General features: G+C 45.0%; 1 protein-coding gene across 2 annotated transcripts in view; it reads right to left on the bottom strand.

The window, feature by feature from the left end:
- The window catches only part of PPP2R3A (protein phosphatase 2 regulatory subunit B''alpha), a 45,119-nt gene that overhangs the window by 5,336 nt on the left and 13,359 nt on the right, over positions 1 to 26,424 (bottom strand). For both annotated transcript variants that reach the window (XM_069865115.1, XM_069865116.1), the window contains exons 2-12: positions 24,334 to 24,594; positions 21,979 to 22,082; positions 19,104 to 19,206; positions 16,592 to 16,666; positions 11,343 to 11,429; positions 9,135 to 9,291; positions 8,693 to 8,741; positions 8,056 to 8,145; positions 6,623 to 6,798; positions 5,987 to 6,105; positions 4,019 to 4,125 (exon numbers count right to left, since the gene is read on the bottom strand). In XM_069865115.1, the coding sequence (XP_069721216.1) occupies positions 4,019 to 4,125; positions 5,987 to 6,105; positions 6,623 to 6,798; positions 8,056 to 8,145; positions 8,693 to 8,741; positions 9,135 to 9,291; positions 11,343 to 11,429; positions 16,592 to 16,666; positions 19,104 to 19,206; positions 21,979 to 22,082; positions 24,334 to 24,594 (1,328 nt within the window). The remainder of the gene's footprint in view (positions 1 to 4,018; positions 4,126 to 5,986; positions 6,106 to 6,622; positions 6,799 to 8,055; positions 8,146 to 8,692; positions 8,742 to 9,134; positions 9,292 to 11,342; positions 11,430 to 16,591; positions 16,667 to 19,103; positions 19,207 to 21,978; positions 22,083 to 24,333; positions 24,595 to 26,424) is intronic.

Genomic DNA, 26,424 nt, shown 5'->3' with positions numbered 1-26,424 from the left:
AGAAGTAACTGTTGTGCTACTGTGGTAGGGGAGGTGCAGCAGCTACTAACCCTTAATTAATGGCTGTATTTGTTTGTCATTTGTAAATACTTCACCCAAGTACTTAATATTAAATTGTTTCATACGAGCCAAAAAAAAATTGTATTTCTTCTCCTGGAAGTGGTGGAGTCCCCATCCCTGGAGGGGTTCAAAAAATGTGTAGACGTAGCACTTTGGGATGTGGTTTAGTAGGCACCGTGGTGATGTATCGAAGGATGAGCTTAGAGTTCTTTTCTAACCTTTACAATTCTATGATCCGTCCCTGGAGGTCTTAAAAAAATAGGCAGAAGTGACACTCTGGGACATAGTTCAGTAGGCACGGTGGTGTTGGGGTGAAGGTTGGACTCTGTGAGATCTTAGTGGTCTTTTCCAACAGGAGTCTGTGCTTCTATATGAAAGCCGTGCTGCTTGTGAAGGAAAGTGTGTCCCAGTGGCAAGCAGAGGAATCGCTCCAGTTTGTTCAGGGATAAGCTATGCTGCAGAAAGGTTAACTCCTTGAGCTCCCAGCATGGATGGTGCTAAGAAAGAATTGTCTACCGCTTCTCCTGCTGTTTTTCCCTTCAGTAACCCCTATGCTGGCACAGCAAATCCTTGGGATCCACCAGTGTGCATGTCCTGCTGTGGGGAGGTTCTGTGCTGTAGTCTGGTGATCCCTATGAGAAGAGGAGGCAAACAGCATAGAGATCTTCCTGGATATTTTCATCTTCTCTTCCATAAAGGAAAGCACCTGCTGAGTAATTCTGCCACCTTCTGGATCCTTGCATAAGTGGGAGAAGGGGAACAAGCATCTGGATCCTACACCAGTAGCTGTTCTGATTACGCATGCAAGGATGCCAAGAAGTACACGATGCACACGCTGTTTGCTGAAGCGGCTCCCAGCAGGAGACTGCATGGCTCTGCCTTGCTGCATCCCACCTGGGAATGGGCTGCAAATGTTTGTACCTGCCTCAGTTTCTCAAATGTCTCCTTGGCTCACGGTGACACAGCTGAGGAAAACTTTTATTCCCATTTGAATGCTGTTCTTAGGAAACGTTTCTTTTGTGTTCCCTTTTCCTTCAATTTTATCAATTTCTGTTAGCTTTCTTCCATTTTTTTCTGCCTGTGGAACATACCCTCTTTCCTGTATTACTTTGCACATCACCAGTACTTGCAGTTCCATTATAATTTCTTTTCTGGTGTCTTTTGCTTCTGGACTAAACCTTCTCATGGCTTCTGCAGAAGGGGCTTCTCAATGTCTTTTCCCACGTGAGTTACTTTTCCATTCTACTCTTTTGCTCGTTAAGGCTCAACAGTGCTTGCCTTTCCCTTCTTGGAAAAAATAGTTTCCACCTCTGTGGCTAGGAAGCACCCAAGGGGCAGCTTTTCCAGGAGTCTAGCGTGAAGACAGTCACCTTCTGTCTGTCCAGGCCAGTTTCAAAACTTCACAGTCCCATAAACAGACATATGGGCTCATGTAGATTAAATACCCATTCCTCGAGACTCACCCATGGCATCTCTAGCTTGTCCAGGAAATTCTTTGTCCTTTCTTCTGGCAAGCACACCCATTTTGTCATTGGGCACTTGAGCGATGTACTTCCTTTCCCTTCCTTATGCTTCTGGTTTCATGAAAATGAGTGACTGAGCCATCAGCCAACTTGAGGGAAACAAGAAAAATGGTCTAAGCTGCCTGAACCAACATCATCTGATCCTGTGTCACTGTCCCATCTACCTGCCCCGGAGCAGATGCTCTGCATCGTGCATTCACTCCCTATCACTCAGGTGAAGAGGATAAAGGATGGCCTCTTTCTCTTTATTTCCCTTCCTATGGAGAAGGATCTCTTTCCATGGAGACAACTGTGGCTTCTGTGTATGTCAGCTGTCTGAAACTGGTTTCTGGAACACTGAACATAGTGGTGCCACCCCTGCCAGACAGACCATAGCCTGGACAGCAAGAAAGGATTTCTGCAAAGCCAGTGCTTGTGCCTGCACGAAGAGCTTGTGGTGCTCAGATTCAACTGTTGGTTCTGCCTTCAAACAACAATGTGTGTATTCATTGCCCAGGGAACAGACTCATATACAGATGTATGAAGCAGAGCATGGCTGAGAAGCGTTCAGATCAGCTTAAGCTTCCAGTGAAACGTGATGCTTTGTTGTTGTCTTGAGCCAGATCACACCTCTCTATCTTATTTTGGTGACTGCAGCTCTCAGTTGGGTCACTCTAAGCACCCACCATGTCTTGACGAGATCCCTCTTCCAGGAGCAGTACTCTCTCATGGACAAGCCTGCAGACAGCCACCCAGACGCTGACTGGTTTTAGAAGCCTTCCATCCAGAGAAGCCATGGACAGGGCTAAGTCACAAACGTGGTACACACCTACTCATTCACCTGTGATCGCTGAATGATGGTTGTTTTCAAATATATTGGCAAGACAAATACCAGATTTCAGATTGTGCCAGCTGACTGAGCCAAAAGCCTTCTGATCTCTCATCGAGCTTTTAAATTGGGTTTGTCCCCACTCCTTGTTTGTGTCAACCTCAAAAGACAGCAGAAATAATGCATGTGCAAAACCTCAATGCTAAATTTGTCTGGGCATCCAGCTCTTTGTTTTTCTTTTTCCCCTTCCTTTTTTCCTGCATGGTCTGTTGCTGTGCTCCACAAATGAGATCTATTCCTGCTGCCATGACTACAGAGCTTTTCAGGGGCTCTTAAAGGCAAGCAGCAAGGTTGCTGACACGCTCCTTACAGGGAGACACAGGGCTGTTTCAGACAGACTTCAGAAATCTGACATCACCTGCCATTTTTCCTTTGGTTTCAGTGATTTTGGGGATTCATGGTCCTGCAAAGCTTTTATGGCAGACTCCTTTTTCTCTCCTGTGCTGAGGACACCGGTGTTGCAAAGCAGCTGCAGAGAATACAGCAGTTTTATCTTCCATCCTGTGTTACCTCATCTTCCATTGTGAAGGCCACAAAAAGGCAAGGCAGCTCTAAGGAGATGAGGGAACAGCCCATAGCTGTTTGGATGCACATCACAGGGAGAGAGGGAAACACAGGTCTTGGTAGCTTTGCAAATCTCTGTGGCTAATTAGTAGGTGCTACTGTTATCCCAAGCAATTTCCAGTGTGGGAAGGTTTAGAAATTATGCCATCTGCTCAGTACTCTCACTTTAATTGGCCCTATAAATGCCATTTGAGAATGGACAAAATCCTGAATCGTGCAAGATTAACACTGTGTAAATATTCTTCGGATGTTTGTTATATTAACCTGGAGGCTTCCAGAGAAACAGAAGATGCTGACACAGACACAAATCTAAACAATAATTACAAATGAGTTTCTATCAGGAACCTCTGCGGGAGGCCCTTGCACACAGAGCTCAGGAGCAATCACTCTGCCTAAATTCATTGACTCGAAGGACAGCTGGAGTATCCGTCCATGATCTTATAGAAGGCTGCAAACAGGAGCGTAGGGTTTGCAGAAACCAACAGTGTTTTAAAGAAGAAGTCTCAACAAACTTAGTAAATGAACAAAAATGTTGAAACACGGTTTGTGAAGAGCACAGACTGAGAGGCATAAAGTTTGGCAGAAAGGAAAATGATTTGACCAAGGAAAGTCTCCGCTGGGTATAATAAATGTAACAGAGTTGCAGCTTCTGATCTGTCATAGTGTGACGTGGTCAGTACATGGCCCAGCCTAGCAAAAGTCATTTGATCTCTTTGTTTTGTGCGGTTGCCAAAGGAAACGGGCTTTCTCCTTTTCCCTGGTTATCTCCGTTACCGCCATGTGTGCAGCTCATTCAGATGCTGCCCACAAAGCAGCCCAGTGTGACAAATACACCGGTCCTGCCTTTTGGAGCAACTGCTGCAGGCTTCACATGCTCCAGGGTTGAATCCCAATGATAAGTCCACTAATCCACTACTTCTGCTACAAGTGGCATCCACGCGCTCCTACCAAACCGCAACTGAAGCAAAGCATGTGTCCCCAGGGCAGCAAGGCCCATGCTTACCCTTCTTGTAACTGCTCGTTCCCAGACTCCTCAGCCACAAGGATCTCGTACTCTTCGGCAGCGTATCTGTCCCAGTCAGAGGGCTCAGGGCCATCGTTTTCAACGTCCTACACAGATCACACAGTCAAGAACATGATGTCCACACCTCTCTACAGCTGTTTACTGTAGTTCTAAACATGTGAAACAGCAATTCTAGGAACAGTAACCAACTCTATAGGAACAGCTTGTCAAAAATTGCCTGAACTGAACCATTCACAATTATCTTAAACTATTTAACATCTGCAAAGAAATGACTATGAAATAATACATCCCTCAGTCTATAAAGCTCAGCGTGTGACCTGAGCTGCCAACAAGCTGAGCCTGCTTCATTTCAGAAATGCTGAACACGAATAACTGCACATTTTCTTTGCTCTAGCTCATCAAGCGCTGCATCTGCAGACTTTGTAATTGGCTAAAGAACTCTGTGATTTAAAATCCTTTAATTAAATGTTCTTTTGAGGAACTCTTCACAGTTTGCTAAGTTTGGGCAAGTTTGAGAGAAGGTTACAGAATAACATCCTTAAACATTTGGCCCTCTGCCACTTACTGCAAGATGGGGAAAATAAGTTGTCCCTCCTGGCCCCACTTGACTGCTCTTACAATGATTCAGTTTAAACAAACAAACAAAAGCAGGGTGGTTCTGGACTGGGATAATTTAAGCCTTGGATCGTGGAACCACAGAGCTCCTCTCACAGGTTACGTGGGAACAACTGAGAGGGAACCAGAGCTGGTTTTGGCATCCCAACCACTTCACTGCACTTTGACCACATAAGAGGCTTCTACGAGATTGTCTTTCATCTGTTTTTTTCACTGGACGTGCAAGAGGCACCAGAGGTGAGGCACTTTACACCCACAGCTGACGAAACTCAAGTCTACAAACATTCCACAGATAGTGGTGAGCCACAATCTCCTCCTGTCTTTCCTTTGATTGGGAAGAGAGAGCAGACAATGACAGGCTGACAACCAGGCACTATCTGCAATATCCAAACCTTCCACCTATCCACCGCCTGTGTGTCCTGATCACAGAGTTGGCATCTCATCTGCCTCGGCCCCTGTGTTGTAAGGAAGGTCCGTGTGTTCTGTTAGGGCTATGGGAAAATCATTACTGCTGTTTTAAGGATCAGGCTCCAACTCAAATGTTTAATACATTTTCACATGCTGCCTACTTATTTATGACTGCAGCCGTGTAGGAGACAGGAAGAGACAAATGGGTTCTCAAGTTTTGAATCTCATAGCTCCTTTCTAAACTGGGCAAACCAAGTCTCTTTCTAGTGCAGCTCAGTGCCCCTCTTTCAACCTGTTGAATCAATGTAACTGCAGACTCTTATCATTGGCTCTGGAGTCACACACTGCCCTGCCAGTGCTGCTGTAGTAGGATCAGCAATAGCAATGAATCACAGAACAGCAACATAATTTGTGTTGGAAGAGACCAGGGAGGTCTCTAGGCCCTGCCTCTGCTCAAGTCAGGGTTTGCTATGAGGTCAGATCAGGGCTCAAGGCTTTGTCCAGTCACAACTTGAAAACCTCAAAGAATCCCTCCAGGGATGGGGCAGCCACAGCTTCCTGGGCAACCTGGGCCAGGGCCTCCCCAACCTCACAGGAAAACATTTCTTCCTAAGATCTCATCTCAATCTCCCCTTCTTTCAGCTAAAAACTGTTTCCCCTCACCCTATCCCTGCACTCCTCGATCAAGAGCCTCTCCCCAATTTTCCTGGCACCCCTCTCAGCACTGGAAAGCTGCTGTAAGGTCCTCCCTCACAGCCTTCTCTTCTCCAGGCTGAAAAAGGCCCTGGGCAATCTGTCCCAGTGTTTGACCCCCCTCCTTGTGAAAAGGGTTTTCTTATATTCTGTTGGATTTTTCCTACATCCAATGGCATCCCAAAGATGGGTTTGAGAAGGCCTGTATGTAGAACTAAAGGTAGTTTATACCTTTTGCACTGCAAAGGGATCCCTCTGTTCGTTGTCGAGATATTTCTCTAAATTAAAGAAGGTGTTGTAGAACACATGAGCCATTCTGCACTTCTTCAGGTCTCGCAGGGTTACTCTTCCTGCAGAAAAAAACCCCACAGTATTGTCCTGAGTTCTGGTGAGAGGCCGGACGGTTCCTTGTCAGTCTGATCCAAGTTTTAGTTATCAACATGCTACAACATTACTAAACAACCTCCCAAGTTAGTCAAGGATTTTAACATCATTCAATAAACAGGTGCATTTATTAGGCTTAAACCTTACATACACATGGAAGTCTTTCACATCCAGATGAGACGTGAGAGAATGTGAACGGGGACAGTCCACCTTCATAATCTAGGCTGTCAGCACATCCCACAGCTGGAATATACAAGATGTCTTGCTCCAGTTCCAGCAAGTTAATTCACGAGATCTCTTTAGTATTTTAAACCTCCTGATGTGTAACAGCATGGCACAATAGCAATTGTTCAGGCCTCTACCTTGTACAATGATCTCCTTCCCGTGATTCTAACACATCTATAGATGCGTTTTACAGTGACATTACTTTTCCAATCCACCACAGATCAAAGAAGGTGGAAAATCCCATTAAATGGGACTTACCTTCCCTCTTGGGCTTAACGAGATCAAGCATCTGACACAGCAAGTCATGAAAGGGCAGCGGTTCTATGCCCATCACTTCCATCCGCTCACATTGCTCTTCATAAAAGTACTCCAGTTCATACATGGAGAGCACTCCATCCCCATCCAGGTCCATGCAACGAAACCAATACTCAATGCTAGGGAACAGACAGGACTAGTGAAAGCACAGCACTGCACCAGGAAACCCACACAGCACAGACTGCAGCAATGCATGTTCCCCTTCCCCCACCCTTGAAGGCTCTTCTGCTGGCATAAAAGCAGAGATGAAAACACTGGATCAGAACTCAGGAACAACTCCCTTGAGCCTGCTAGGCAGTTTGTGAGCACTGCTGTACTCATGACCTGTTTCAGCTGGAAGCTGTAACCACTGGGCTCACGTAGGTGAGGATGTCCCTGTCCAAGCAGCCAAAGTTGGCCAAATACAAGCAACTCTAAACGCGGAACGCTGGCTGTCCCCAAGGAGGCAGGCATGCTATGCACTTATTTACTCCCTTATACAGAAGGCAATGCTTTCAGGCAGTTATACTTGACGTCATCCCTTCACCTCTGGAGAGCCCAACCCTGGATTTATGAACTAGCATCGAGAAGGGGAGGCTGAGGGGAGACCTCATTGCTCTTTGCAGCCCCTGGAAAGGAGGTTGTGGTGAGGTGGGTGCTGGACCTTCCTCCCAAGTAAAAAGTGATAGGATGAGAGGAAATGGCCTCAAGTTGCATGAGCAGAGGTTTAGATTGGATATTAGGAAAGATTTCTTTCCTCAAAGAGTGGTGAAGCTCTGGCACAGGCTGCCCAGGACGTGGTGGAGTCACCATCCCTGGAGGTGTTCAGAAAGCGTGCAGAGGTGGCACTTTGGGACATGGGTCAGTCGGCACGCTGGGGTTGGGCTGATGGTTGGATTGGATGAGCTCAAAGGTCTTTTCCAACCTTAACAATTCTGTAATAATTACTCTTCTCATTTTTACTGGCAGGATTCCTTCTCCTAATAATCACATGTAGATCTAGTTCAGTCTCCCACTGGTTGTACAAGACAGGCACACGGATAGGTTTTACAAAGGGATGCAGTGAAGCTTCCCTATAAATCCTTCTTGCGCACTTGCTACATGCACGAAGGGAACATGGTATGTGCTGCAAACTGCTCAAGGTTTACCCCCAGAGCCAAGGCACGGGGTAGCTAAAGGCAGTGATGACTACCAAGACATTTAACATTACAGGAAACTTGGCTTGTGCACAATTTCTCCTCAAGAAAGGCAAATTATTTGACCAAATGTGGCTTTCTTCGTAATTATCACTGGAACCCAAGCTGCCATTTCTTTTAGAAAGCACTAGGTCACAGAAGTTTCTATAATCTTATCTGTTCATCGCAATACTTCTACTAAGACACAGAGACCAGTCAGACCTTGTAGCACTCCTTTTGTCTTCCTCTGAAATCAGGAGCCACACAAAATCAGCATAACTCATGCGGCCGTCCTTTTGAACCTCATTGCCTCTGGAAGACATAGGAAAAAAAAATAATACAAACCCAAATCATCAGGGTCCTAAATACTCAGAATATTACCAAATATATTTTTCAAAAGCACCGAATCATTGGTGAGAGAAAACAGGGCATTGTCAGCCTGTGCTCCCTGCGCTCTGCAGCACCAGTCCTTGCGCATTTCCCTGCAGGCACAGCAGTTGCTGCCTTGCTCAGCTCCTGCATCCCCTTGCAGAGCAGCTGCTGGGCTGTTCTACTTCTTGGAGACTTTAGAGCAGTGCTCCTCAGCTCTCCCTGTGCCTCTGTGGAGCACAGACACATAGGGCTTGCATGTGTCTTCTGTCAATGCCCAGCTTGTTCTGCAACGAGCTCTATAGGAGCTCATCCAATGGGATTCCTTAAAATACCAAGGAGTCTCACCCCATTTTCAGGCAGCTCCAGCTGAAGCACCAGGTTGGAAACCATTCTAATCAGGGGGAATTTTTGAGAGTATCAGGTATTTCTGATTAGCCCGACAGAAATTCCCTTCACTTCTATGCCCAGCCAGAATGGCATTCCTCACCTCACCACAGCACCGCTGAATATTCGCTCAATAATCCTTTTTGACAAAGCTGGAAACAAAGAAAACATGGAGAAAATGAAGCTACAGGTCACAGGAATAACTACAATCAGTAGTTTATGCTGAATCCACACAAAGCCATTTCCCATTGCTAAAAGGATGTTCTATGGATGTTGCCTGTCTAACCACTTCACTGGTCTCTAGCAGGGCTTCATGAAAAACAAAGATGATTCTCCCAGCGCATCTGCCTCTGTATCCTCCCAAACACCATTTCCCCACAAAGAGGGAAGCTGTGTGTTATCTGGATTCTGGGACGTGGGCAGCGTCCCTCTTACTTTGCTGCAGTAGGATTTGTCACATAAGCAAATCCTGCTGGCAGAGGAGACTATTTCAGTGCACATTGCAGAAGTTCAGTTATCAAACAAAAATTTGTCCCACCACATACCTTGATCACTGTACCTCGCCAGATCCTTCTGGCTGATGTAAAGATCATGGTCAGTGTCCAGCTCCCAGAATTTACAGTATATAACATAGAAGTGCTCATAGGAGAAATAATCTGTGATCTGATTTATGTCATCCTCTTCTTCCAAGAGAGCCAGAGTCTAAAAGAGTACAAAGTCAGAAGTTAAACCTGGATAAAGAGGCAGTTCAACAGCTGAAGTCCTCCAGCCTCAGTGGAAGGCGGGTGAACACAGCTGAGAGCTAATACAAAACACAGCCTTTTTTCCCTATAGGAGATCTTGTTGCTGCATTCTTTAACAGGTGCCTATAGAGCATCTGGCTTGGTCGGGCTGGTTAGCACGTGCGTGCACAGTATTTCTACCATGGGTTGGATCCCATGCAGATCAAACCAGTCACACAGATTTTCCTGGGCTGTTGCTGACAGGAATTAGTCTGGTTTAACTGGGAAGCTCAGACAGACTTCCAACCACGACATCTGCTAACATGTCTTGTTAGAAAGCATTTAGGGACAACGTCCTTGCTTCATTCCCAGTCCACATTCCTACCGACAGGAGGGTATTGCATCTATCCCAGTGCCACCTCCCTGCGTGCCTTTCTCCTAGTGCCAAGGACTTGGGACCCCAAGCAGTTGTGTCAGCCTAATAAATTATGGCTCTGGGAACGTGAAAGGCTAACAGACTTAAGTGAGCTATAGGTGTGTCCTGCCCTGCCCTCAGAGCCTCTCTGAAAGGAGGAGGGGAATCACAACCCAAGAGTGATCCCAGAGAATTACATCTCTAAAGCAGGCAGGCTTAGTGGCCTTCCTCTCCATAACCACGAAGCCAGATGCTCTGCTCTCTGTAGGCACTGATAGTTCCAACATCCACTTTCAGTCACCTCCACATCCAAGGAGCCACTGAGTGTCAACAAAACTCTCACATCCCACTTCCACCAGGTTCAGTGAAGTTCTAGGCATGGACAACAGGGTGGCACTGCCAGACCTGCACTATTCTTTCTTGCTGACACTGAAGCCTAAAACCCTCTGATCAATCACTCACCAGCCCCTTCAGATTCCTCACGGGTCTCTCTCTTTCTTTCCAGAAGAAATTGGGAGGATGTCAATAATTAGTTAATAATAATTAATAGCTCATGACAAAATAAGCCATTACACATGGAGCAAAGAACTGCCCCAAGCAAAATTATCTGAACTTCCCTGCTGCAGGAAAAGAAAAGGCAGAGTAGATACTCAAGGAGAAAAAGGGAGAGTGTATAAGGAAGAAAATGAGTGAATAAAAATGCAGGGTAAGTTGGGAGGATTTGTTTATGACAGATGTTAGGGAGGAACTGGGATCAGAGGGCTTGGAAAGACAATCCAAGGGAGCAGCAATTTTTACATTAGCTGATGGGATCAGTGGGGCAGAAGATGTCTGAAAGGAGGCGGAGCATGAATTCATGCTCTAATTTTTTGAGGAAGATAGCACACTGCATGTGGAACAAGAACAGGATGCAGCAGGAAGTCTCTCTGCTTTAGCCGAGTCCTTGACCTTTCAGCCTGAAGGCTTTCTAGCTTTTTAGGTTGGGCTGAAGTTGAGCAGCCTTAGACAGTTTTAACTGGCTGCTCTGTTGGACAAAATATACAGATGACAGAGATCCAAATCCTGAAATCTCTGCCCAACATAAGGATGCATCACAAGGACTGTAATGATAACTAAGCTTCATTCATTAACCTTGCTGAAGAAGTTCACTGCAGAAGCAGAAATCGGCTCCCGAAACGCACAGCACGACGTGCCTGACCAACTGTCAGTGTGCTGACTGCCGGCTGGGAGTCAGGAAACCGGCTGTCCTGCTCACCCTGTACTGTATGCAGCCCAGCAGGTATTCTTGGCTGCTCCATGAGCCACTGAACACAGGTGCGCTGCTGCATCTCGCTCCCCTTCCTCCTTGGCAAGAGCAGCAGCCAAGAACCAATCTGCTCGATGTGGCTTCAGAGCGAGCGTGCACTTGCCCCTTGACCTTCTGTCAGTGCTCTCTTGGCTACTCGAGTCCCTGGCTGCCTCTTCTCTCCCCTCCACCAGCTCCAGCGCTCTCCTGGCACCGAGCACTTGGCCTACCGCACAGCAACCCCGGCACGGCTCCCGTGTTGTGCCATACACAGCTCTAGGAACACAGCTAAGAAGCATTCTACATCTTGTTCAGGCAGAAACCAACGTACTTGCAAGAAGTTGCTTTTCCTCAGCTCCGTTAGAGTGATCTTCCCCGACCAGGACCGATTGACTGTGTAGAATATTCTCTGTATAACCTGCAACACATGAACAGCACTCTTGAAATCAACCTCTGAAATACACCAGTTTTGGAACTTAAATGCAATAACTTTATCTTGTTTATTCACTCATCTTAAGAAGAATTCTTTCTGAGACCTGTTTTGTGATATTTTGGAGCCACTACTCTCCTCTATTCACCATGCAGTGTGGAAGCACCATTTGTTTCTGAACCAGTATTATCCAACTCCACTCCACCAATATTTACACTGCTCTTAACTGACATCTTTGAGCATGTAGATGCATTATTTATGTCGGGGAATACGTTCAACGTGCTGATGAATGACTTCAAATTTTTCAGGTTTGGGGCACTGTAGCCTCCATGGATCTCAACTGAAATAGTGTTCTGCACCAGAAAAAATCCAAACATTGAGACTTCTGAAGAGGAAACAGGACATGTAAATGAAAGCTGCAATTGATGTCTGACCTATTGTGTCTGTAACAATGCCTCAGTCTCCAGTGGCTCCACTGAAAGTAAGCAATAGAGATTATCTGTCTGCATTTATCTTAGGTAGGTGTTAACCTCATTTGTCTCCAGATCTGCCTCTGGTGAAAGTGAAAAAGCATAGAGGGAGCACAAACTTCTGAGAAGCCAAGAGAAAGAGTTCACAGTGAGAACCTGTGTCTCTCCCAGCACCCAGAAGAGCCAGCAGAACGCTTCCTGGCCTGCGCCTGCTGGCTTGTCAGAGCACCACAAAGTGAGGAAAAAGCTCATGTGATCAAGCACATGTAACGACAAACTTAACAGGTGAAATAATAAACCAACATCATCAAGAAAAAACAGAAATAGAATTAATTTGACTATCAGCACTGAATATAATTCTTGTCGACCAAACGTACTGCAAGCAAGCCTTCGATGTCCTCACACCTTGTTGGCATACTGTCCTAGAACTTTGGGTAATCCTCAAGAACATATGCTATTCCAACACAGAAATTAACTTTACACAACTACATGGACGTGTCAGGGATTAATCCGGCTAGCAAACTAAATGGGATGGACTTGTTTCTCTGCTAGAACTGCCTTCAAGTGGGCAATTGCCATTTAAGGGCCATGCTTTGACTCAGTCACGCAAGCGCTGGTTTTTAGTCTGGAGCAGATCTGAAACCAAGTATGAGTGTTGCTAACAGTCTACTTTGGGATACACAGATTAGTGGGATGGTACATGCTGATCAGCACAAATAATTGAGAGCAACAAGAATGATCTGAGGACTCAAACTGCATCCTGAAGAGAAAGAACAAATATATTCGACTTAGCTCAATGTCACATCTATTGGTAGCTATGCTGGCCCTTAGAAGCCTGCAAAGGAAGACATGGGACAGAAGGAAGACTTTTTGTCTCTTACGACATAGATAACTAGAAGCTGAAATCAACTTAATTCAGACAGGTAAGAATGCAGGTTTTTTACACCACCATTGAGTCATCACTGTGACAGCTCCCAGAGAAACACTGCAGGCTCTTTAGTGCTCCCGACTTCCAAGACAGACGTCCTTCAGAAGTTGGTGTCAAAACCAAACAAGATACGTCCTAATAATTCCTATGCAAAGTTTACAGCCTGTATAACGCAAGAGGTCAGACTAGGTAATCACAATGATCTTTTCTGGTCTTAAGCGCAATGAAAAAGCAGTATTGTTTGTTTCCTCTTTAATGCCTCTGGTAGCCGCTGCCTTTCTGGACCCTATTTTTGGACTTTGGCTTCATACATAGCTCATTAACACATCTGCCAACTCTGCAGCTTTCTTAAAGACACAAGGTTTTCACATCATTCAAAGAGCTCAAAATCAGGAAAAGGACCCCTAACCAGCAATTTTAGTTTTCATCTGCCTGCAGGATAATAAAAGAGAACAAAATATCCCTATTTGTGACATGTGAGGTCATTCCTCTATCAGAGCACATTGCTAAGGATGTTCCACACGCTCTCTTCTCACCTAGCTGTAAAAATAAGGCATTCAGAGATAAAATGGGTCTTCTCTTCATCTCTTTTACCACATCCAGTCAGTCAGAACAGGCTTTATAGTTCCAGTAATGGTCCAGTTTCAATGTACAATACACCGTGTATATATACACATATCAGTATAAAATGTCAATACTTCTCTCTTTCTGTTCCAGGTTGTGAAAACCAAGCTGTCAAAAAAAGCATTCGGGAAACAACCTAGGACATAATTACACAGCCTGAGATGATTTGCAGGACTCAAGCCACACTTGTCAGTTATGCCTTAATGAAAGTCATAACAGGCTTGGTTTTTCCCAGCACGGAAGACTAATTTGAATTCAGTCCATAAGCCTTTGGAAGGGGCGCCCCTTCCGATTTGCCCGTTATCCTCATGGAATCTACCTGCAGGACCCAAACCACTGATGGGTCAGTTCTAGACCTTTTCCCAATCTTCCTATAGAAGAACAAAAGCAATACCATTTCTGGAAAAAACCACACGGCTTTATTAAGCCCTGTCGGCCACCCTCCCCTTACACATCCACACTGGTAACACTGTGCAAGCTGAAGTGTTTTTCAACAAGCAGTATGTTTTGCCAAGTTGTTTTTAGTTGACTCAGCTTTTCAACAACTGCACACAGTGCTAACTCTGAGCCTTGTTTGAACATTCTGGGAGAAGTCACATTTTAAAGCTCAGACAATAAATGCCACATGATATTCTGCAGTATCTTCACCAGCTCCAGGAGTTGGTCTCTGCTGAAAGGAACACAAGGAGTTTAGAATACTGGCAATACAACAGTTCCCAGATCCTAATACAGATTAAATTACAGCCTACTCTGGCCAAAAGGCAACTCTAAAAGGTGCAGAGGTAGGCAAAAAAACCCATTGCAACGTGCATACACATCTTACCCATACTAAACTGTTAGCTTACTCCCCGGTGATTTCAACCACACACCTAACCCTGCAGTGAACACAAATGCCAGTGTCTCCCTATGGCCACCTGTAAAACAAAAATGAAATGTAACTCTTGCACTGGCAGCAAACACAGCATTCTGTCACTGTAAGCAAGTATAAGGTACTCTACCTGGAAGGGATCAAAAGGATCCAAGCAGTCTCAACATCCAAAGACAAAGCTGTTTCCTTCACTAGTCCCTGGTGGAAATACTGAATTTTGTAACACTGAAGAGACAGAAGTGCCCGGCTGTAAAAGGAGATGTGAGAAACAGGAACTTCTGGTAACAGAGAGGAAACCCACTGCCAGAGGGGCCAAGTACTGACCCAATGGACCATCTGTCTCCCTGGGTCTTGACTCTGCTCCAGCTCAGTGATCTGGCCAAGGCCGAGCACGCTGAGCTCAGAAAGAGCCTTTCTGTTGGCACAGGCACCCAGAACAGCATTGTCCTGCCAGAGTGAGCAGTCTGTGAAGGACATCACAGCTCTGTAAGACTCACCGCTACACACTATTCACCTCGAGCACAAGCACCACTATTTCCTGGTGGCCTGGGAGCAAGCCTAGGAAGCCACCTCTGCTGGAGGACTGCGAATATTGGTGTCCAAAGGCTAAGACTGAAGTAGGAAAGCACAGTGGAGACACAACCAGAATCAAGTAGCACTGAGGAGCTTCATGTACTCAGGAAGGGTCCGGTTCTGTGACTGCATTACGTTGGTCTCACAGGACCTTGTCCAAGCACGAGGGGAATTGTGGAAAAGGAGAGAGGAAGGAAAAAATGTTGGTTTTTTTAGTAACAGCCTGCACTTCAGTTATCTTAAAGTGGAACCTCAGCTTCACACAGCTGGTCTTTTATACCAGAACTTGCACCTTGATGAGGTCCAGAAAGTGCAGCAACTGCTGCTTCGGGACACTGAAGACAATCACTCCACAAATAGATTTGTTTTTTGCTCTTATTCCCTCTTTTAGACCCTGAAAAAACTCAGGACCAGCATGTGACTTGAGAAGAGGAACCTGGAAAGGCAGATGAACAGAACTGTCTTTGTCACCACCCAACAGCCAGCAGCACGAAAACCACGCATCGCATCTTGGCCCCCTCACCAGCAGAGAACGACGGTTTGACACTGCCGCCAAAACACTGATGCTGGCATGACCTTAAATCTTGCAGTTCTCACCCCTCTACGTACTTTGAACACCAAATATCAGGTTATCTGTGCCACGGGTTCCTTCCACACTCACCCATCCACATGCCTCCATAATTCCCTGGCCATTGTTACACCTATTCCGGCCAGTTCCTGTGCTTCACGTATCTGTTGTCTTCTCCCCAGGGACTAAATATGTTAACACACTGATGTTCACTGTCATGTTCAAGTGCATCTAAACATTTAAAATCCATTGTTGTTATACGTTTCCATCAAACATTAGTGTGACAGTTCAGGGTTTGCCCAGAGCAACTGTGTCTTTCTGCCATCTGCTCCTTACAGAAGGAATAAGCCAGCGTCTGCCAGCAATCTCCCAGCTGCCAGTATGTGTGCATCTGGCCTCCATGCAGGCCTGGCAAGAGGAGAAATATTAAGCTCTTGGGCTCTGTTGGGATACAGCTCCCATTAGGCCTGTCGTTATTTGAATACATGACCACTGCAGAGATAAAACATCCTAACATTTATACCTTTTATCCAGATTCATACCCAACGTGCGACAAGGCAAAGATAAAGCACCAGTCCAACTGCTGACTGCAAAGCTGCAGAACACAACCCAACCACAAACAGTCACAAAAGCTCAGAGCCTCAGGAAGACTAGCCAGGCTTTCTAGCTACAGCGAGAGGCAGGAGAGGTGGGCAGCAGACCCCTATGTGTGATGGATGCTTTGTACCATGGAATAATACCGATTCTCCATGCCTAAATGACAAAAATCTTCAAAGATACAGCCAGCAGCCCAGCAGCACTGGGGGAAACTTAGCAGATCTCAAAAGCCAAAGAGAGATCTTGCATTTTGCTTCATCACAATTAAAGGCCAAATAAGTTGCTTGTACAGATTTGCTTAAGACCAGAAAAAATCATTATTAACCCTTGGAATAACCTATTGTACACACAGGCAGATTCACTTTTCCTTTGGAAGTTAGCCCTTAAAATAACTCACCGTCAGTAACATTAAAGACACCTATTTTGTGAAATAACAGAAGGATTCACTGATGAGAAGAGTGACAAATCACAAAGGGAGGGTTGGTATGGCAGTATCACAGGAGATCAAAGGAGCTCACCTACCGTCGTAATATACCGGGAATGGAACTCTGGAGCATCCTTCAGGAACGTCAGGCCAGGATGCGTTTCCACCACATCCTGCAATATAAGACCAAATCAAATGAAATAGATTTTCTTCTCCTTTTAATGTTTAGAAGTTACTGGTACTACAAACCAATACTTCTATTTACTTTTGAAACTGTATTTTCAGCATTAACAACAAAACTGAAATGACATCTTCTAAAGTGAACCTTCTAGAATTAGAAGTAGAATATATTTTCTGGGCAATACGCACCTGTTGGGCCATTTTGATTTACTTAAGGACAGAAAAACAAAGGGAGAGAGTTAGTGAGTAGATGAAAACCTCATTTTCATTGAATGAGACAGAAAATTAGTTAGCTGACCATGCAACTATCTCCTCTCCAAGATCCTTTTTTTCCCCTCCATTCACTTAAGATATTTACATTTATTAGAGCCAGGCGTAAGCAATAAACATTCCTTGAAAGGTTGAGGAAGTTACCCTTTACGTTCTCCAAACCTTTGAGCCTCAGACTGCATATAGACATGATCAGTGCTTCCCCAGAGTTTAGTGGAACTCCCTGTGGAGATGCCTCTTTCTCAAGATCAGCTACTTGTAAGCCAAACATTGGCTCATGATGCCAAACCTGCTATGAAATGCATGACCAAAGACGTTGAGAAACTGCTCAGATCCTGAATGAGTCAGGTCAGATCCTGTATGAATCAACGTCTGTGTAATTTCTGCATGCCTGACTGCTCTACCTTTTAAGAGCGTATAAAGTTTTGCTTTGTCTATACCATGAAGTGGCAAAGGGACAGAGCAAACACAGCGCCCTCAGGTGTGTGGTAAGGCCATGTTTTGTCCAGTCTAACTTGATGTCTAAGATGATGGTGTAAAGTGGTGTAATATTGGTAGTCTCAGGTTGACTGATAAACAAGACAGCATATGCCTTTGCACCAGCAGCTAAACAGCAGAGCTGCAATCCATCAGGAAAGGCAGCGTGCCCAGCAGAGCAAAGATGAAAAGGAACAGCAGAAAATTGACCCATCATGATCCTGGTTTTGTTTGGGACACAGAAAGAGCCAATGCTGACAAAATCTTTCCCCCAGGTAGCACCTCCACAGAAGTTTTTCACAGAGGGCAACACAGTGATAAAAATCTAAGTATATGTGGAGATGTCAGAAAAAGTATTGAGAGACTATCAGGGAGCGGAATGGACGTGATTTGTAGAGAAACTATGAAGAAACCCCAAATTTGTCCAGAGCCTGCCTAAATGGCCACAAATAATTAAAGAATGATACTTTCCTTTGTTAAAAATATCAAGGGGAGGGAGGGAGGGAGGAAAGGAGGAGGAAAGGAGGAGGAAAGGAGGAGGAAAGGAGGAGGAAAGGAGGAGGAAAGGAGGAGGAAAGGAGGAGGAAAGGAGGAGGAAAGGAGGAGGAAAGGAGGAGGAAAGGAGGAGGAAAGGAGGAGGAAAGGAGGAGGAAAGGAGGAGGAAAGGAGGAGGAAAGGAGGAGGAAAGGAGGAGGAAAGGAGGAGGAAAGGAGGAGGAAAGGAGGAGGAAAGGAGGAGGAAAGGAGGAGGAAAGGAGGAGGAAAGGAGGAGGAAAGGAGGAGAAAGGAGGAGGAAAGGAGGAGGAAAGGAGGAGGAAAGGAGGAGGAAAGGAGGAGGAAAGGAGGAGGAAAGGAGGAGGAAAGGAGGAGGAAAGGAGGAGGAAAGGAGGAGGAAAGGAGGAGGAAAGGAGGAGGAAGGAGGAGTGAAAGGAGGAGGAAAGGAGGAGGAAAGGAGGAGGAAAGGAGGAGGAAAGGAGGAGGAAAGGAGGAGGAAAGGAGGAGGAAAGGAGGAGGAAAGGAGGAGGAAAGGAGGAGGAAAGGAGGAGGAAAGGAGGAGGAAAGGAGGAGGAAAGGAGGAGGAAAGGAGGAGGAAAGGAGGAGGAAAGGAGGAGGAAAGGAGGAGGAAAGGAGGAACATCAGGATGCACAGATTTAGCCTGAATATTAGGGAAAAGCCAAGTCAGCAGTGAGGTTTGTGCACTACCAAGTACAGAGGCACAGAACAATTGAAACTGCAATTTTTTTTTGCAAATATTTCTATTTTATTTGGTAGACTTGCTAGACAAACGCAGTTGTAACTGTCTTGTCAGGCAACTTGTACAGCTTGTCCTTTAAGCTGTGCTTCAGTACCTACAACACCATGGATTTTTTCCAATAACCACATAGAAAAGTGGGGCAAATTTCAACACAGTTACCAGGCACTGATATATGCAAAACCTGAGAAGAGACTAAATAAAGCTCTGATAAGCTCCAGCAACTTTAGCAACATATACGGCTGAATGGCCCTTACACAAAATAGTCCACTTCAAATGCTCATTTCTATTTCACTCCAAAATAAATCCCACCCAGGTGCCCTTTAAACCAAAGGTCTGTGTGTGAACTTTTTAAGATATGAAAATAACGAAGTTACAAAAAAAATCTAGTACTCTCGCCCCGTCCATTCACTGCTGAGCTGTCGCAGGTACCTGGAGCAGCGGGATGAAGTCCTCCTGTTGTAGGTAGTCACAGCCAGGCTTCGCTAAAAGGTATGTGAATCTGGATGCATCATCGTGGCAGTTCCGTAGGATTCTACAAAAGGGGCGAAGAGTTACTCCAACCACCTTCTAAGTCATGGTACAATCATGAACTACAGAAGGATTAAGCAGTACCTAATCTTATGTTACGCAATACATCTACACTATGAATTATGCAAAGCTGGCCTCAGGCTAACAGTACCCATTTTCTTCACTCCAGCAGCACCACGGTCCTCCCACCCAGAGGAGCTTTGTTTCTAGTTAACATTGCTGTGCTAACTAAGGTTTCTTACTGAAGACCATTCTTACTTTGATTCCACAGAACCTTAGCAATAAACTTGACTTTTCAAAGTGCTGTGTGCTCACTGATCTCATTTGTGGTCAATAGGATCAATCTGACAGGATGCCATAACAGACACGCTCTCCAATTTAATCCTTTATTATATTTCAATATTTAAGGATATTGCCAAGCTACAGACTATTTTCAACCAGAACCATACCTCCCCAGAAGGGAAAAATGCACGTCCCTTGTTAACTATGGCACAGCTGGCTCCTGTTCATGGAAGGAACAGAGAACAGCCTAATGGAAGAGTTAGTAGGACTATGTATTTAGAGAACCATTCTTGTCTCTGCTTTCTTCTAATGTAAGATACTACTCTGGACAAAGGTATCACAAGTACTCAACTCACTCCAAACAGAAATATTAATGAAAATGGAAACTTCATGACATTTACCAAATCATGACTGAATGCCTGTAACACAAGGGAACATTTGGATACACCAAACATTAAGTTGCTCATATGGTATGAGGGAAAAAAGAAACTACTCTGAAAATAACCCTGTGTTCTTTAATAACATTGAAAATATAAATGCACCGTTAATTATTTACTAAGAGCAATTGTTTATTCACTCTCCTCTCCTGAAAGTTATGAACTTCCATTGACCCATAGTACTAAACCGCCTGTAGTTTCCCACAGAGATCATGCTAACTCACTCGCTGCTAATTCTGGCCTCATCAATTTTTTAAATAAGTCTTCCAGGGGAAGGAAAAAAAAAAACATTCAAGTAACCTTGTTAGCTGCACATTCCTATCATGCCATCAATTAACAGTTATGTTCTACATCAGCTGAAGAACAAAGGTGCGGTGCTAATGCTTTAACTTTAAAAAAAAAAAAAAAATAGGTCACATAAAGATGGATCTTGAAGCTGTGATTTAGCAACAAACCAAAAGATCTGGTTTTCAGAAGCATCTTTACCCAGCAATTCCTACTGACTTCACATGAGATCAGCAAGTGCCGCAGCATTTTGAAAAGCCAGGTCACCTGCTGAGATGCTTGAAAATAGGCTCCAGACCCCTGTTTCACAACTGGGGCTGTGCTCAGACAGCTCCAGTCTAACTGCACCAGGAACACCACGTTTACCTTGGTCTATCACATTTCCAGAAAAAAAAATTTTGTGACTGTCAGAGGGGAAGAGGATGGAAAAAGTCTTTCAGGATGGAAAAAGTCTTTCTTAGAGAGCAATTGAAGTGAGAAAAGCAAACAAAACTTGGCTTGGAAATGGTGTCGTTAAAAATACAGGAGAGGAGCATGACCACAGCCTGCAAATATCTGAAGGATGTGGACATCAGAGGAGTGAAAATCTGTGCTATCATACATAAGGGATTAATTAGGAGTAATTGGAGGAACCTAAGGAAGGAAAAAATGTCAAGAAAAACTTACTGATCAGCTGTCATCCCTAACATTTTTGCAATCCTGCCAGGGTAACTGGAGGCAGTTTTGACAATATTATCATAGGAAAAAATTAGTTAGGAAAAAAACGTTAGGAAAAAATTCTTTACAGAAAGGGTCATTGGGCACTGGAACAGGCTGCCCAGGGAGGTCGTTGAGTCACCTTCCCTGGAGGTGTTTAAGGCACAGGTGGATGAGGTGCTGAGGGATATGGTTTAGTGTTTGATAGGAACGGTTGGACTCAATGATCCAGTGGGTCTCTTCCAACCTGGTTATTCTGTGATTCTGTGATCATGGGAAATACTTTGGGAACTCAGGGTTAAAGGCTATGTCAAGAATCCAAAGAGCAATCATTAAGTCAAAAATGAGAACTCTCTTTGGATGTGAGATGGGGACACTGTTCAGGTGTTTCACAAAGTAAACTAAAGCCTGAATAGCCCCAGAGGGAAGAAGATCAGGTAAGAGAGCAAGTCTATTCCATCTCACACCTCTGACTCCAAGCATGACATATCCAGAGCTCTCAATTTCAAACAGCAGCTTTGACAATGGTACATGGAAGCAACTGTCAAACTCCACAGATTTATAACACATCATGCTTGAGGAAGGTGATAACTCTTGATTCTCTGGGAGCTGCACCTGTATGATGCTTCAGTGTTTACATTCCTCCCTCTCCTCTAACGCTACCCCAGGCCACCTCTCCCCATTCCCAAGCGGCACGCGCTATACCAGTGCAGCGGGAGTGGGGCCTCAGATAAATACATCCAAAATCCACCGATATCCACCGTCTCTCTCCCGACATATTCCTAGGGAGTGTGTCAACACATCGTATCGGCCAACCAGATCAAGATGTTGCATCAGCCATATAATCGCTTCAAAGTTTGTTGATGTGGCATGGAAATAACTGTTTGGGGAGTTTTGCAGAATAATAGTTAAGTTGATGGAGATTTTTAAGCTATTTATTTTCTTCTAAAGAAGGGGCAATGGTTTGAAAAGTCCGGTGGATGAAAAGAAAAACAAAACCCCGAACCATCCACAACACTTTTACGGTAGGCTGTTCTGTTTTTCCAGAAACAGAATTTTGTGTTTGTCATACTCACTTTCTCCATAGAGATACAAATGAGTGTACAGACACATATCCTGTCCTTTCACCTCCTGAAGCACTGAACATCGGTGCTTTCCAGTAGAGCGGGCAGCCACATATCTGTAACAAAAGACCAGAAGAGGGATACAGACACAGTCACAAGAACCTGCTTGTTTACACACCAAATTCACTGTCGAGATTTTTACACAAGGGTAATAAAGTGGTAATGGCACACAGATTAGTCAAAAAGCTATTTACTGTATGTCAAGGTTCAGAATCCACCAGTAACTTCCTATTTTGTCATATCTCTTTTTTAAATAGCAGAGAAATATGTCCGATCAAGCTTGGAGAAGGCTCAGAGACTATTGAGCTCTTAAGCTCTGTCCTTGACTGAGTTGTTTAGCAGGATAACCTGAAAGTGCAGTGGAGAGGGACAGGCACCTCCTCTCAGAAGAGCACTCCCACCAGTTGCCTCACTGACCTGCCTTAAAAAAAAAGGTGACCTGCTCTCTATAGAGGCCAACTTCTCCTTGACAGCAAGGGAACTTGAATTCTAATTGCAGGCATGAGTGATTAAATGCCTGAGGGTGAAATGATTCCCACCCTGTAGTGTTCAGTGCAGGGCCTCCCAGCCAGAACAGCCCAGTTTCCCAGCACTGCTGGATCACAGCAGGATAACAACAGACGAAAGCACCAATGGCAAGAGGCCAATTCCAGCAGAAGGACTCCCTGAACACAACTGTGTAACGAGCCCCCGCAGAGGCTGACGGCCTTCAGAACAGTCAGTGATGAAAGCTCAGAGCATCTCGTACTCTCTAACATCTCAGAAAACCAGTCTTGAAAATGGCTTCAAACATGCAGCCGCTGACATCTTCAAGCAAGCTCCTCTTTACTGCAAAGAGCCTTGGAGCCACCTTTATGGCTCCAGCCAAGGCATCAGAACACGTGCAGAACACAGGCTTTCGAGGGAGCGCGGCTGATTCGGGCCAGGGGCACATAAGGAGGATATCCCACCGCGTGAAAGGAGAAATATCTTGAAGCAGTTGAGGCATCACTTTCACCTTCCCCTCAAAGTCCCTTTCACCTCTCCTATTAAGCAAGACTATCCTCTAAGTCTACTCTCAACTTTTTGTTTGGGTGTGTTTCTTTGGGAATCCCAGTCAGCATGAGAACTGCTTTTGGATTTAGCCATCCTTGCCTCAGGTGACTGTACTTCTGCAGGCATTTGGCTGCTCTGAGCAAAGACTGACATTTACTTTCTGACATTCTCTTTGTGTAGCTGTTCGCATTTATTCCCGAGTCCTGGAACTGGTATCACTATCAATGATCCCATGGAACAGAAGCAGCCCTTATAACAGCTACAGGGCACGAAGGAGATCCACATAGAGATGGATGCAGAGACCAGGGAGAGAGGCAGAGGTCTCTTCTACACCACCCTCCTGCTTCTCCGAATTTGACCATGACAGGCCACACACACTTGCCTCTCTTGTCATAAAATCATTTTCAAATCTTTTTTTTGTCAAACAAAGAGTTTTCCTGTTTATGTTTTCAGAAATGGTTCACAAATAATGCTGCTCAATTCCTGTTAAAGAAAACCTAAAAAATCAACCCAGTCCCTCCTTTCAGAAAAATCTTCCTTCTTGGAAAGCGAGTGCTCCTCTTGGACAGAACATCACTGCTTGATCTACAGTGCCAAAGCTGCATTCAAGGCAAACTGCACATATGAGATGTGTCTGACAACTGCTAGTTCTAGATCAGCGTTACTAAAAACTATGGCTGAAAGAGAGGAAAATAGAAGCACCCATCTGCCTCTGCTCCCACACGAGCGCTGTGCGCTGTTCCCTGAAGCCAGGAACTCATTAGCAGACTGTAACACCTCCAAGTGTGCTGACCTCTGCATTACAGATATCAAACACGCGCGTCTTAGTGGCTGAGGGTGGACCAAGCATTTCCCTCATCTCTGACCAAGGAGATATAGGTTGGAAACTGCCTCCTCAAACAAGCCTGCAGCAGGATACACAGATCAGGGCCAGGTTAGTAGGACAGCTGACCACAAAGAAGTTGGCACTACCAGAAGCCACAGAGAAAGACTAAGTTCCTGCCATCTTTTGAGCGCAACTATGGAGGAACAGAAAAACAAAAATGCAGTTAGTATTTGGTGAAGAAGCTGAAAGAACCATATTGCAAATCACATCAGATACGAATAAGGGAAAACTGTGCTCAGCTTTGTTTGCCGTCCTCTTAATCTAAACAAAAACATCCAGAGAAAAAGGCTATTGGATCTTTTTTCACTAAAAATGAGAATAGCTGTGAGATAATTTCAGTTTTAGTTTCAGTCTTTCTCCCCCTAAAAAACCTAGAGAATAGATACCTTAGCAATCTTCCCCATATCACAGACACTGGCTTTCTGATCTTCAAACTCTGTAAAACCTTCTTCAATCCTGGCAATGATCTCTTCATGATTAGTGCAGACATTCGGAAGTCCTTTAGGGAAGTAGAAACGTGGAATGTTTATCGACAAGGGGGTGCTGCTGGCAGCTTTATTCACAGGCGAGGGAGCGCAAGGGCTGACTGTGGAGCTCGGAGGGACTGGGGATGGACTTCCAGGTTTCTTCTCTGGTTTACTTTGAACCTGAAAACATAACACATAGCAAATACTTTTTAACAGCATGGCATACCGAGAAGGAGAAAGCAGTTTGTGCTCCCAGTGATAAGGAAAAAAAACTAAAAACCAGTAACAATTAAATTATAGCACAGGGATGAAAGTGCACGTCATAAGTAGCCAACTAAAACCTTCCGCAATACCTAACACTGCAGACCGAGGGCACATCATATCTGATCTCACGTAGTTTCTGTAGCTGTACATCAACACATTTCATCAAGGCGCATTTGTATTTAAGCACCTAATGAGATCGTAAATAAGCAATTTTTCAGACATTGGTGGGAATATTTTTAAAACTTTTAAAAGTAGTTCAGTGTAAGCAGCAGCATTCAGAGCTGGAATGCCGAGGGATGACAAAATTCCCTGCCTCGCCATGAACACATGCTTTCCTGGGAAAAGGCAACAGGCTCATCTCTTGCACGATGGTTTGAATGCAAGAGCTATTATTAATCTAACAACATATGTGATAAGAGGCTAATAAGGCAACAGTCAAGTAAATACAGCTGCAACTTTCAGTTTGTTTATTCTAACTATTTCAAAACAGAACGGGGTTAGAAGAAAGTGGCCAAGTCTGAGTTCATGATATACAGAAGAATGTCTATGATGAACTGACTAAACTCTTTGCCTTGTTCTTTTCTAGAAGCTTCAAGCTTTTTCTTTAACACATACTGAATCCCTCAGCCTGCCATGGGTTTGCACTCAGGAAGGCAAAGACGTGAGAATTGTCAAAGTCTCCTTAAGCCCTGTTTTTTCTATAGTTTAGGATACTTTATACCCCATTCTTCAGAGACCTGGTAAAGGAGAGACAGGAGAATTTTCCTTCTCTTCACTCCTCTGCTTCACTGCTTTTCCTTTAAATGGGAAGAACCTCTTCCCAAATGCCATCCCTTTGCAGGAGCAGGAATACATGCACTCACACACACATGCCAGACCAAGTACTGTGACTGTACACAGAATACATTAAGCTGGAGACTGGGCTCTTTTAAATCCTTCTCTCCTGTGTTTTGCAACACAAATACCTGAAGATCACTTTCAGCCTTCAAGATTTCTGAGCCTATCAACAGCAGCTCCAAGTGGGCCAGGTCCAGGGCTGAAGAGGGCTGTGGGACAGGGTAAGCATCAGCCCTGGTTGCTCTGTCCCACCATATGAAAAAGTAGGGAGGGGACCTGAAATGGTGACCGGGATTAAGCTGGTCATTCACTTTGGGAGCAGCAGCTCACTGGGTTAATAGCGACAACCTTTCTCGTGGCTTCATTTCGCTCCTTACTCAGTAGAGTAAGACAAACAAAACCCAGACAGGCTGAATGCGTCTGGGGAGAGGGCACATGCCCCTGGAGTGGCCACTGCTGCACATCACCCTCATCCCATGGCCATCTGCTCAAGCGAGGGAGAGGCACGCAGAGAAGATGCTTCCCAAGAAGCCTCCCTCTGATTGGGAAGTAGTGGGTTCGTGCGTCAGACCGTGATGTGTAGGTCCAACTGGTGGTTTGATTTGGAGGAGCAATCACACCACCTCTGCTTTTACAGGCTGCCACCCTGCCGCCTGCCCTGTCCAGCCAGTGGCTCCTCCAGGCAGGACCCAAACCTACTCAACAGCTTTCACTTTCTGGATTCCAGCAGTGGGGAAATCCCTGTTGCTCTCCCACAGCACCATATTCACAATGTGATGCTGGAACAGACAGGGAGGTGCCAACTGCAGCCACTTGACTTCTATAATAGGACTTGGCATCGGTTTGTGTCCAAGACCCACTTCCCAGAGCCAGGTCCAGTGTTCATTCACCTCTTCAGTGCATAAATGT

This window comes from Phaenicophaeus curvirostris, chromosome 10 (assembly GCF_032191515.1).
Source record: "Phaenicophaeus curvirostris isolate KB17595 chromosome 10, BPBGC_Pcur_1.0, whole genome shotgun sequence".
NCBI lineage: Eukaryota > Metazoa > Chordata > Aves > Cuculiformes > Cuculidae > Phaenicophaeus > Phaenicophaeus curvirostris.
The sequence above is the reverse complement of the archived record's forward strand: the minus strand, read 5'-3'. Positions and strand labels throughout refer to the sequence as shown.